Here is a 12,306-nt window from a genome sequence, read left to right on the forward strand (position 1 = left end):
GATTCTCTGCAAGAGCAGCAAGTGCTCCTAACCACTGAGCCATCTCTCTGTCCCTCTTGTACTAAGATCTTGAGCCATTAGAATGGAAAATTTAACTCTTGGGCTCCACTGAAATAATCAGTTGGATGTTTGATGTTAAAGGTTTTGTTTATGAAATCCATTAAGTACGTGTGAATATTTATTACCTAAGAAGAAAAGTCCTCATTTTTCTAATGAGTTTGAAGAATGAAAGCTACAGACACATTGCAGTGCTACTACTGAACAGACAAGACTTGGTGTGTATGTGCTGCTGCTGGCAACTAGAACTTTTTGATTTTGTCTTTTGAAAGTGGAATTGGCTATTGTAGGCTAGGCTTCTACCATACCAGGTTCAGTAGGACTTTTGGTTTTTTGCCTGTAAATTTTGTATGTGGGGCGTGGGGGCGTGGGGCACACATGTGCCATAGTGCACCTGTGAAGAACAAAGGATGACTTGGGAGGTGGTTCTCTCTTCTACCATTTAGGACTCAAGAATTAAGTCTAGTCATCAGGCTTGATGGTAGGAACTTCTACCCACTGAACCATTTAGAGTTGGAGCTGATTGTAATTAGTGTTCAGCCTGACATGATATCACATGCCTTTTGTCCTAACACGATTAGATAGGCCAAGGCAGGAAGAATGCTATGAATTCAAAGCCAGAATATAGTAAGTCCAGATCAGCCTGGCCTACAGAGCAAGACCGGAGGATCAGGAGTTCAGACCCTGTCTCAGTCCTAAGATTGTTTTGTCTGCATATATCAGTGTGTACCTTGTTTTTGTCTGGTGCATACAGAGAAGAGGACATTGGATCCTCTTGAAGTGGAGTTAAAGTTGTAAAGCCACCATGTGGATCCTGAGAACTAAATCCAAGTTCTCTGTAAGAGCAACAGCTAATCCTAAAAACTGAGTCATCTCTTCTAGCCCTACTCTGAAATAGCTTACACCTTGTCTGTACTAGTTGCTAGTCCTCAACCAGAGGAAAACTAGTTGTTTTCTCCTCAACCAGATATTCACTCCTAATTTGAATAGGTATCCAATTGCATGAGAAAACTAAGATGGGTATTTTAGGGGATAAGGTAGGGAAGGATGAATATCACATTTTAAGCACTTTTGGCTTTTTGCCACATCTGAGCTGATAAGGATATTAGTCTTACTACCCTGGTGTTTGCCTAACACTGATACAGTAGGAAAAGGGTTTTTTAGTCTTGCTATTCCGTGTTCAGTTTAAGCATATACAAATAGAGAAAAAAAAAAAAAAAACATTCAAGCCGGGCAGTGGTGGCATACACCTTTAATCCCAGCACTTGGGAGGCAGAGGCAGGCAGATTTCTGAGTTTAAGGCCAGCCTGGTCTACAGAGTGAGTTCCAGGACAGCCAGGGCTACACAGAGAAGCCCTGTCTTGGGGAACGAAGAAAAGAAAAAACATTCATTAGGTATTAGGCACCTATTGCATTCTAGACGTTGTAAGCAGGCAGGGATTATAACAAGGATACTATTGGGGTTTTTACAAGAAAGATCAAAGATTATAACATACTGAAATGTGTATATGTGCACAGACTCATACTTTTGTGGCATCAGAAGAACTCTGGTTACCCCCCACTACCCTTGATGGATAGGAAACTCGTTGGGCCTGCAGTCAAACACCTGTACCTGTTGAGCCATTTGGTTATGACACCCAGGGAATAATTAGACCTTCCTACCCAGAAAGATTTCTCACCTAAAACAACTGGGACAGTTGAATATGGCCCAGGATCCAAAACATCTATGTACATTCACTCTTAAAACAAAAAGCTGCTAGGAGGTAATTTGAATCTCCTCAGCCTTTGCCAGTTCTTAATCTAGGAGGCATTCATGAGACATGGTTTCTAGTCAGATATTCTGAACCCTTCTTAACATGTTCTTCAGTCATCTTGAGAAAATAAAGCCCCAGTTCAACAACAACAACAAAAACCCTACAAATGTATTACTTATTTAGGTCCCAGAGAGACCAAGGAACAAGGTTCTCCAAGATGGACTGTAACACACTTGTGTTATTATGTATAATACCTCAAAGGAAGCCTCTACTCAGGTGACATTCTTCTGCAAAGTTGTCTTTGTGCTTCTTGGGCCCCAGTTCTAGTGATTAGTTGTTTTAAGTCAGGGTTTCATTGTGTATCTGTAGCTGGCTTGGAACTCAGAGATCCACCTGCCTCTGTCTTCCGGAGTGTTGGCCACTACACTGAACTATGAACCCATGACCTCTTTAGGTGACTTCCCACCCCACCCCTCCCCCTCCGTGATCGGTCTCCAAAATCTGGTCTAGTTCCAGATTTTATGAGACAGAGAACCTGCCTCTGACTTCGAGAGTGCAGGGGCAGCCATTTTAAGACCGGAGGATCACGTAAGGGATCGTTCCATATTGGGAACGCTGGGGACCGCCATTTTAAGAGCACCCTTGGCGCGTGCCGCCATGCGGATACGAACAGACAGCCGCCATCTTGGACATTGGCCGCAGGCGCTGAGTCGCCCTGTCCCGCCCCACGGCCTCTCAGGCCACCCGCACCCGGGGCTGCTGTCCCTGGGCCCGCGGAAACCCACCCTACTCGCCCTTGTGTAGTTCTCGCGGCTTTCGTTGCGTTCTCACGTGAACGCTGCGCGGCTTCTGAGCGCTCGTTTTAACAACCCCCCACTGGGGGCGCACGGGCACCTTATACTTTGCGATCTCCCATCCTTACAATGCTTAACCGGCTCATCCTGTTCCCTGGATATGGCAAGTGCATCGACTAAGGATCCTTTTACCCAAGAACGCTAACACACAGGCGTTGTCCTCTGAGGCTCTGAATGACTTTATTCTTCAAATGCCTTTACCTTTCATAGCTCCAGGTGAGCACCCGGGCATCCCCCTCTCCATTGCCTGAACGGATGGATCACCGAGGGAAACAGGCAGGATTTTGGCAATTTAGCGGGGTCCCTTTATAGATAGAGTAAAAGGTGCTTGGAGTTAGCCTGAAAGGGTGAGGAGATGGAGTAGACATAGGTAAGGAGGGCCTTGTGCTTCAGATAATCTTAGGATATGTGCGGGTAGAAATGGACTGCTACAATTTCTAATCTAAGGGCGGGTCTGGGAGGGGGAGATGAGTTCAAAGGAGGTACAGCGCTCTTCAGAGAAGTGCACAGAAGAACTTCTTCTCCCGGAAGGGGTTCTCCGAAGTGGGCACAGGAGTGATGAGGGGATCCTCACAAGCGTGGGCATCACAGTAAGTCATCAGGTCTGCTGCTGCCTTGGACACCTGGAACACAGCCAGGAGGGGAAACATTTAGCCAGAATTCCTGAAAGGGACTACAGTTCTCTTCGACAAATAGACTATCTTTTTGTTTCTAGTGCCCTTTGAGACAGCCATCTCCCCCATCGCCAGTCCTCGGGAACAACTTCGCTGACAAAGCCCAGTTTCTGTCTCTGACCTCAGGATGTCAAGAAGCTTCTTTTGTGGGGGGAAGGGGAGGTGATTGCAAGCCTACAGCTGAGCCCTGGAGGACTAAATGGGAGCCAGGGTCGCACCCACCTTTATCCGGCACAAGCTGGCCTCAATCTTAAGCTGTTCCACCATCTTGCGTGCTTGCCCAATACTCATAGTGCTGTTAACAGGGGTCTCCCCTTTCATCCTGGAGTAAATACAGACAATCAGTACCCTCAGCTGAAGCACTCAGCTCTTCAGCTGGGATTGTACCCCAATATTTTGTTCCCCTAATATCTCCACTCTCCAGTGGCCATCCCAATTTTTTTTTAATTAAGGAGAATGGAGAAGATGAAATTAAATGTTTTCCTAATCCCTAGGTCCTAGCCATCAAACTATACAAACAATTTGAGGATTTTAAGTCTTTGAGCCAATGTTACCAGCAATGTTACCAGCAATGAAAGCCTCAGTCAGAAAGAGCCCCACCCTGATGAAATCACATCAGCCACATGTCCCCTTAAGCCCTGAAGAGAAAAAAAGCTACTCTCTACTCACCTGAAGTGACAGCAGCAGCAGCCAGGGATGTAGGGTCAGTGGGGAGGGGGCACCAAACCCTGCCTCAGATAGGTGCCCCACCCTGCCAGGACTTGGAGCTAAAAATATCTGTAGTACAGACAGTTAAGGCAGAGAAGGTCACTAGAGATGCTCAGGCTGGAGATCCTTGGAGGGGTGGTCTCAGCTTCTGCAGCTTAAGCACTGCCCAGATGGCTGTACCTGAAGGATGAAGGATGCTAGAAGGAGCTGCTCAGATTCTGGAGCATACCAACTGCCTGGACAGTGGGGGAGTCTGTCTGCTGTTTGCATCCCCTGTGCACACCCTCACTGTTGCTATCTCACTACCTGCCCCTGCCCATTGTAGAAGTCCTTAGTCTAAACTAGATCCCTCCCTCAAAGGACCTGAGGCAGAAGCAGGCTCCCCTCTCAAATGGGGTGGTCTGGGCCTGAAGGCAGCCCCTGCATTCGAGTCTGTACCCGCTGCGGGAGACCCTGCTCATTTGAAAGTCTGACATCAGCTGGGCTGCTGCACCCCCACCCCCACCCTGACACAGCACTTAGCACCTGAATCTTCATTTCTTTCAGTGACCCTCCATTCTTCAGATCTAGGAAAATGTGACACTCTACAGGTGATCAGCTTCTAGATCACCACTCTCTACCCACAAGTGACTTGAGTGGGGAGATCCAGGGTCGCAGAGGTAACCATCAGGAAGATATCTAAAGAAATGATACATCAAAGAAGAGAAGCTGGGGGAAAAGAGACATGCAGAGGCCAGATCAAAGGATCAGACAAAGAGGAGGTAAGGCACCTTGCCACGAAAGTTAGTGTGAATATTGTGAGCACAGGTGGGCTTCTTGGACTGGGGAGTAGGATTGCAAGAGTTGGAATTGGGGAAATAGGGAATTGATTGGAAATTTTTCATGTAATTTGAGTGGGTTGCTACTATTCGAAGAGATGTGCATTGGCCTTGCCTCCTGGAGGATGTTATCTAGAGGATGCCACCTTCAGAGATCGAGTCTCGTGGTTTTTGTAGGGATTTTGAGGTTGACTGCATCACGTGGGTCATAGAAGGTCAATCACGCAGCATAAAAACTGGAGACTGAAAGGGGTTGAAATGCCACGCTTGACTATCGGGCGGCACCATCTGCGCAACACACAAGATTCAGGATCTGGCAGGATGCAAGGTTCTCTGAGCTCCAGTTGGACTCCTACAGGCCCAAGAAACTCTACTGAATCTACAAAAACATTCAAACAAAACAAAATCAGTATTTATTCCCACCTCCATTCAATCACACTGAAAATACAGATAGTAAAGGGTATGGGTGGAGGGTTGTGGTTCAGGCCTGGAAAGGAGGACCAAGGGGACGCTGCTGAGTCTCAGCCTACGTTGGAGGTTATAATGGGGCCTTTGGACACTTAACTAAAGTGTAATGGGCTTCTGATAGGGACAGTGGGGAGCAAAGCATTTTACAGGCTCTGCCCTCCCGGCAAGTCTCAGCCCCTGCAGGCGATTGACAGATGGGCGGAGCTTCCTCAGCAGCCGGAACTGCCTTCTGTAAGTTGCTTGGGCAGCGAGAGGCTGGTGAGTCTGCCTCGCCGCGGTGGCGAGCTGGTGTCCACCGCATTAGCCCGGGGGTGGGCGTCGCAGCGTCGACCACAGGGTGCTGTGCCGGGGTAGGGGTCACCTCCTCTGTGAGCGAGCACAGGCAGAGGGAAGAAACTCTTGGGAGGCAATTCTGACTGCTCTAACTAAGGCTGCAAGCTTTGAGCTGGACTGGCAGGCTGTGCGACCTTAGGAAAGTCACTCACCTCCTTGCAAACCCCTGGCATTCTGGATCTATGTCATCTGAGTTTCCAGAGAAATTTAAGGGCCTTGTTCTCTGTATGTAATGCTTCTGTGAATGTAGCAAGGAAGTTTGTCCCAGGCTCCGGTGACTGGAGAAAAAGTTCCACTGAGGCAATGTCTGGAAGCGAACTCAGTGAAGGGAGGTGAAGGAGTAATTGGAAGAGAAGCGCATGTGAAGCAATGACTTTGCTTTGTCCTGCTACCTCTAGTTTTCAGCCAGTTGAATAAGCTTGTCTTTTTTGTTTCCAGCTACCCTAGAACAGAAACTGTTTTTTCCCTTCTCTTTCTCCAGGAACCTTCAGCTGCCCTATCCCATGGCCAAGGGTATCGTCCCTGTGGAAGACCAGCCAGGAACTCAAAGCCCGAAGCTGGGGCCAGATCCCCTGCTGTCCCCATCATGGTCAATGACCCACCAGTCCCCGCTTTACTGTGGGCCCAGGAAGTGGGCCATGTCTTGGCAGGCCGTGCCCGCAGGCTGATGCTGCAGTTTGGGGTGCTCTTCTGCACCATTCTTCTTTTGCTTTGGGTGTCTGTGTTCCTCTATGGCTCTTTCTACTACTCCTACATGCCGACTGTCAGCCACCTCAGCCCAGTGCATTTCTACTACAGGTGAGAAGGCTGCTCCATGAAAGTAGAAGGATCTTACCTTGAAAACTACTTCAAGGAATTCTAGGGTCTCCTCTGTTGAATCCCAGTATTGACAGAGGATGAAATCTTATTCTAGTGTGCTATCAGGACTTCCCGCCTCCTGAGCCAAGACTGGAGCATTTCTGGGCTGGTAGGGCTCTAGGGTTCTAGGTCTACCTCTGCTGCTAGATTATGGTTAAAAACCGAGAAAAAAGCCGGGCAGTGGTGGCGCACGCCTTTAATCCCAGCACTTGGGAGGCAGAGGTAGGTTGAGGCCAGCCTGGTCTACGGAGTGAGTGAGTTCCAGGACAGCCAGGGCTAAACAGAGAAACCCTGTCTCAGAAAACCAAAAAAAAAAAAAAAAAAAAGAGAGAGAGAGAGAGAAAGAACCTGGTCACATGAATAATACCAGTCTTGAGAGACTGAATTGGGAGAATTACCATGAGTTCTAGGCCAGCCTGAAATACATGTTGAGAACTTGTCTCAAAAGGTTTGTTTGTTTGTTTGTTTGTTTGTTTGTTTTTAAAGTCTAGAAAAAGAAAATCACTTTTAGACTCAAGGATCAGAGTCTGTTCTGTTTAGGTTGAATGAACCTTTTGAGCCAATTCAACCATGGGCATCTAAGAAGTACCCTGGCTTTTAACACATGAGCTATTAGGAAATACCTCCTTTGCCATTTGGTTTAATGCCATTCACCCCCAGTGATATGTACAGTAACCCAAGGCAGTCCTGCTTCTTACCTAGCCTCCGAGTTCATATCCATTTTACTCACACTGACAAAGTCTCTGTATGTCTCCCAGCAATGGCTATAAGACTAATCAACATATACAGAAAACACTTTTATGATCATTGGTTTAAAACCCTTTTTTCCCCTGTCCCAAATTCCTAGTCTTGCGCTGTCATTTCTAAGGTAGACCCATGTAAACATTTAGGGAGCATGAGTCTTCTTTTAATAATTGTTTTTATTTCATGTGCATTGGTGTTTTGCCTATCTGTGTGATTGTGTGAAGGTGTCAGATCCCCTGAAACTGGAGTTACAGGCAGTCGTGAGCGGCCACATGGGTACTAGGAATTGAACTCAGGTCCTCTGGAAGAGTAACCAGTGCTCTTAACCAGTGAGCCATCTCTCCAGCCTCAAGGGAACATGAGTCTTACATATATGGGGTATACGTGTATGGATACCGGGTATGAGCTGGCTATCCGTATACTCTGTGCAGTTTTGCATAAAATTTATCTTAGAAAGACGTATCCATAGATCCTTTAGGAGGAATTTTGTTTTCCAACATAGGCCTCAGTCCAGAACTGCTGAATCAGACTCTCTAGGAGAGGGACCCTGAAATCCACATGCCCTGGGACCTCCAAGGGAGCCTGTAGAAACACCTGCGAGCTCTTCGGCTCCTCCCTATGGGTTCTGATCTAATGAGGAAGAGAATGAAAGTCTTATTAGGATCTCTTGACTCTAGTGGCCACATTTGTTCTCCTTTATCTGTAATGGAGAAAGGGGATGGGTGAGAGAAGGGGTCCTAGAGACCAGCTGTGTGGGCAGAGCAGGCTGTCAATCACAAAGTGTTGTTGATCCCTTCTCGTTTAGGACGGACTGTGACTCCTCCACTGCCTCGCTCTGCTCTTTCCCTGTTGCCAATGTCTCACTGGCTAAGAGTGGACGTGATCGGGTGAGTATGAGAACTAGACAGAGGCTTTGATTGCTCCAGAAAGATGAGGCGAGCAGGGATTGAGAAATAGATTTAAGAGAAAGGCTCTGAAGCAAACAGAAGTTGAAAAGAAAATCTGTAAGTTGCTCCCAGTCTCTGTGATACATATCTGTAATGCCAGCACTAGGAGAAAAAAAGAGGCAGGAAGATTACTCCAAATCTGATATCAGCTTGGGCTGCATAGCCAGACCCTATCTCCCTAGAGCTCTGATAAAAATAGGATTCCAAGCTTAAAATGGCCCTTGATATCAAAAAATAAACAAACAAAAAAAGGACTTTGAGAATCAGTGTCATTTTTTATTAAATGAGGTTTTTCTAGTTGTAAGTCTTTTTTAATATTTATTTATTTATTTTATGGATATAAGCACATATACGAGTACAATACTACTTTCTTCAGATACACCAGAAGAGGGCATTGGATCTCATTACAGATGGTTGTGAGCTGCCATATGGTTGCTGGGAATTGAACTCAGGACCTCTGGAAGAGCAGTCAGTGCTCTTAACCACTGAGCCATCTCTCCAGCCCTAGTTGTCAGTCTTAACTTGAACATTATTTTCTTTTAAGTGGTATTTAAGAAGAAACTGATTTTATAGTAGAATATCAGCTCTGGCAGAGTATAATATCTATAATCATGATTCTTAACATAGAAGGATGCTGACCAGGCTGGCCTAGAATTCTGAGATCCACCTGCCTTTGCCTCCTGAGTGTTGGGACTAAATGTGTGTGCCACCATCACCCTAGGGAGGATATCTTGAGTTTAGGAGTTTAAGACCATCCTGGGTAAGTTGATTCCAGGCCTCTCATGAAAAAACAAAGGAGCTTGGGAGGTAGAGGCAGAAAGGTTAGTGCCTAGACTATTAGAAAAACAAAAAATAGTTTACCTCGAAGTCGTGATCACCCTGTCTCAGCCTCCTATGTGCTGGAATTAAAGGCAATCCAGGCTGGAAGTGGGGAACCTCAAACTTCCTCTGCTTCCTAAGTGCTGGGATTATTAGTAAGTATACACCACCATGCTAGGCCTGGATTTATTTTTTCTTTTCTTTCTTTCTTTCTTCCTTTCTTTTTATTTTTTTAAGATTTATTGGGGCTAGAGAGATGGCTCAGTGGTTAAGAGCGCCGACTGCGCTTTAAAAAACAAAAAGATTTATTTATTTATTATGAGTACACTGTAGCTGTCTTCAGACACACCAGAAGAGGGCATTGGATCTCATTACAGATGGTTGTGAGCCACCATGTGGTTGGTAGGACTTGAACTCAGGACCTATGGGAGAGGAGTTGGTGCTCTTAACTGATGAGCCTTCTCTCCAGCCCCTTTTAATAGGTTTATTAAGTAAAATGTATATAATATACAGTTTACCTCATAAGGTGTATAGTTGTTGTATCATTCGATGGATTTATTTGGGACAGAGTTTCACTATGTAGCCTTGGCTGGCCTGGAACTTGTCATTTAAACCAGGCTGGCCTTGCCTGGCAGTGGTTGTGCACACCTTTAATCCCAGCACTTGGGAGGCAGAGGCAGGTGGATTTCTGAGTTTGAGGCCAGCCTGATCTACAGTGAGTTCCAGGACATCCAGGGCTAAACAGAGAAACCCTGTCTCGAAAAACCAAAAAAAACAAAAAAAAACAAAAAAAACAAAAAACAGGCTGGCCTTGAATTCACAGATCTTCCCTTTGGCCTCCCGAGTGCTGAATGCACTGCCGCCCCAGGCAGCTCTATCATGTTTAATAAATTCAGTGTTGCACATATACTGATACAAGTAGACAAACTTCATTTAATAAGCACTCTGCCTTTAAAAATTAAGAAAGATCAGGATAGCAAGATGATCAGCCACTACAGTGATTGTGCAAGAGCTGACTAGGGAGGTAGAGCAGCACTTGCTTAATTAGCAAGTGAGGGCAGACTAGGCCCAGGGGGACAGCTCCAGCGGCACACAGGCCTGAATCACAGATGGCCCAGTTGGCAATGTGACTGTTCACTTTTGGAAAAGAAATGCAACAGGGCTCTTCTCATAAACATAGTAGTGCAAGTCAGACCTAAGAGCTCACAGGGTGAACGTGGTGGTGCATGCCCAAAATTTCAACACCAGAGGCTGAGGCAAGAGATGTTCCATGAATTTGACGGTTTATAGTGAGTGCTTGACTAGCCAGAGATGCATAGCAAGACCCACTAAAAACACAGGGCTCCCTGCCTGACAACCTCTAGGCTCCAAATAGAAGTCTGGAAAGCCAGGGTATCCAGTGACCAGGAGGGGGCAGCATCAAGTCATGATTAAACAGTGCAAAGGCCAAAGGAATTTTATTAAGGACTTAAAGAAGCAGAGATGGTACACTTTAAAAAAAAAAAAAAGATTAATACATACCAAGTATCAGGCAATGGTGGTACATGTCTTTAATCCCAGCACTTGGGAGGCAGAGGCAGGCGGATTTCTGAGTTCGAGGCCAGCCTGGTCTACAGAGTGAGTTAGTTCCAGGCCAGTCTCAAAACACCACAAAAATTTTTTTTAACAAGATGTTTGTTACCTGTGACAGGTACTGATGTACGGACAGCCCTATCGAGTCACCTTAGAGCTTGAACTGCCAGAATCCCCTGTGAATCAAGACTTGGGCATGTTCTTAGTCACTGTTTCCTGTTATACCAGAGGCGGCAGAATCATCTCCACTTCTTCACGCTCAGTAAGTGTCTATGGACAATCGAGGAATTTGCAGACAATGATGGGAGAATCAGAATATCTGGCTAGTGTTTCAAGAGAAGACCTCCTTGGCTCTGAGATCAGGCCTAAACCAGGTTAAGTGAAGAATCTGCTTAGTAAGCTGAACATTTGCCAACCACCTAGTATAGTATCCTATGGCATGCCCAACTTTAAAGTAAATAATACAGCTGTGTTTTTTTAATTATTCATTTATTTTATGTATGTGGGCACACTATAGCTGTCTTCAGACACACCAGAAGAGGGCATCAGATCCCATTACAGATGGTTGTGAGCCACCATGTGGTTACTGGGAATTGAACTCGGGACCTCTGGAAGAGCAGCCAGTGCTCTTAACTGCTGAGCCATCTCCCCAGCCCAATACAGCTGTTCTTAAAACAAGCAGACACCAAAAACAAACCAGCTTTGAGTTAGCTGGCTTAATTGCTAGAGTTGTAGAGTAACTTCTTCCTGACAAGACTAGGAAGAGATGCAGGGTTCTTGTTAGCATATGGTGAGTGCTCATTCCACACTGAGCCCCACTATTAAACTGTCATCAGAGCCGCTACGTCTGAGGAAAGCTTTAGATGGGATGTTGGGACACAGGTCCCAGCCCAGAAGGCAGACTGCTTACCTCGGGGAGGTAATTTTTGAGAGGGGCTTTCTCTGTATTAGAATTAGAAAATGAGGTCAGGTAGTAGAGAGTGTTACTGGAACAGGTGGAAAGGTTGGGTAGGTGGTGACTGGGAGTTAGAGAAAGAAAGTGAAGGAACAGGAGGCCTAGAATGAGCTTATAGCTCAAGCATGGGGCAGATGGAGTGAGCACCTGTCCCCAGTCTGTCCTCTCGACCTTGCCAGGTGATGCTGCACTACCGCTCTCAGCTGCTCCAGATGCTAGACACGCTGGTGTTCTCCAGCCTCCTCCTGTTTGGCTTCGCTGAGCAGAAGCAGCTCCTGGAAGTAGAACTCTACTCTGACTATAGGGAGAATTCGGTAAGTGGGGTGATGGAGTTAGGAGACAGCTCTTCAGTTGACCCAAGGTTGTACCCGAGGAGCCCATGGACAGTCAACTGCAAAAGCCACAAAGCCTGGAAGTGATCCTCAGACTGACTTTGCTCTCACCCCTCCCCTTGCAGTATGTGCCAACAACTGGAGCAATTATTGAGGTCCACAGCAAGCGTATCCAGATGTATGGAGCTTACCTCCGGATCCATGCCCACTTCACCGGGCTCAGGTAAAAAGCCAAGGAAGGAAACACTGACAGCTTTCCTGTGATCTGCCCTAAAATGAAGAGAGTCCCAGGCAGAGGTGACCAGTTACAATCACATCATATTTTACAAAGGCCAGAGGTGGTTCTCGCTGACTTCAGCCTATCAGCTTTCAAGAGAGCTTTTTTTTTTTCTTTCTTTCTTTCTTTCTTTTTT

The 12,306-nt window shown here is 46.3% G+C and overlaps 2 protein-coding genes across 2 annotated transcripts in view; one reads left to right on the top strand and one right to left on the bottom strand.

The window, feature by feature from the left end:
- Positions 1–2,471: 2,471 nt before the first annotated feature.
- Positions 2,472–12,306, top strand: part of Bscl2 (BSCL2 lipid droplet biogenesis associated, seipin) — a 12,116-nt gene continuing 2,281 nt past the window's right edge. The window contains exons 1-7 of the mRNA XM_031389596.1: positions 2,472–2,881; positions 4,594–4,808; positions 6,148–6,464; positions 8,074–8,155; positions 10,725–10,868; positions 11,741–11,875; positions 12,019–12,116. Coding sequence (XP_031245456.1) covers positions 4,734–4,808; positions 6,148–6,464; positions 8,074–8,155; positions 10,725–10,868; positions 11,741–11,875; positions 12,019–12,116 — 851 coding nt within the window. The 5' untranslated portion in view covers positions 2,472–2,881; positions 4,594–4,733. The remainder of the gene's footprint in view (positions 2,882–4,593; positions 4,809–6,147; positions 6,465–8,073; positions 8,156–10,724; positions 10,869–11,740; positions 11,876–12,018; positions 12,117–12,306) is intronic.
- Positions 2,824–4,271, bottom strand: Gng3 (G protein subunit gamma 3). The gene is made up of 3 exons (XM_031389602.1): positions 4,009–4,271; positions 3,562–3,661; positions 2,824–3,288 (listed from the first exon to the last, which is right to left on the bottom strand). The coding sequence occupies exons 2-3, from the start codon at positions 3,658–3,660 to the stop codon at positions 3,160–3,162; spliced, it is 228 nt and encodes a 75-aa protein (XP_031245462.1). The 5' UTR covers position 3,661; positions 4,009–4,271; the 3' UTR covers positions 2,824–3,159.

The sequence above is a fragment of the Mastomys coucha genome, unplaced genomic scaffold (genome assembly GCF_008632895.1).
Source record: "Mastomys coucha isolate ucsf_1 unplaced genomic scaffold, UCSF_Mcou_1 pScaffold21, whole genome shotgun sequence".
NCBI classification, from domain to species: domain Eukaryota; kingdom Metazoa; phylum Chordata; class Mammalia; order Rodentia; family Muridae; genus Mastomys; species Mastomys coucha.

Excerpts from the sequence above, each read along its gene's own strand:
- Gng3 (XM_031389602.1), bottom strand. The coding sequence starts at position 3,660 with ATGAAAGGGGAGACCCCTGTTAACAGCACTATGAGTATTGGGCAAGCA. Across the intron at positions 3,289-3,561 it reads CCAGCTTGTGCCGGATAAAG|GTGTCCAAGGCAGCAGCAGA; the intron begins GTGGGTGCGACC and ends GCTGTGTTCCAG.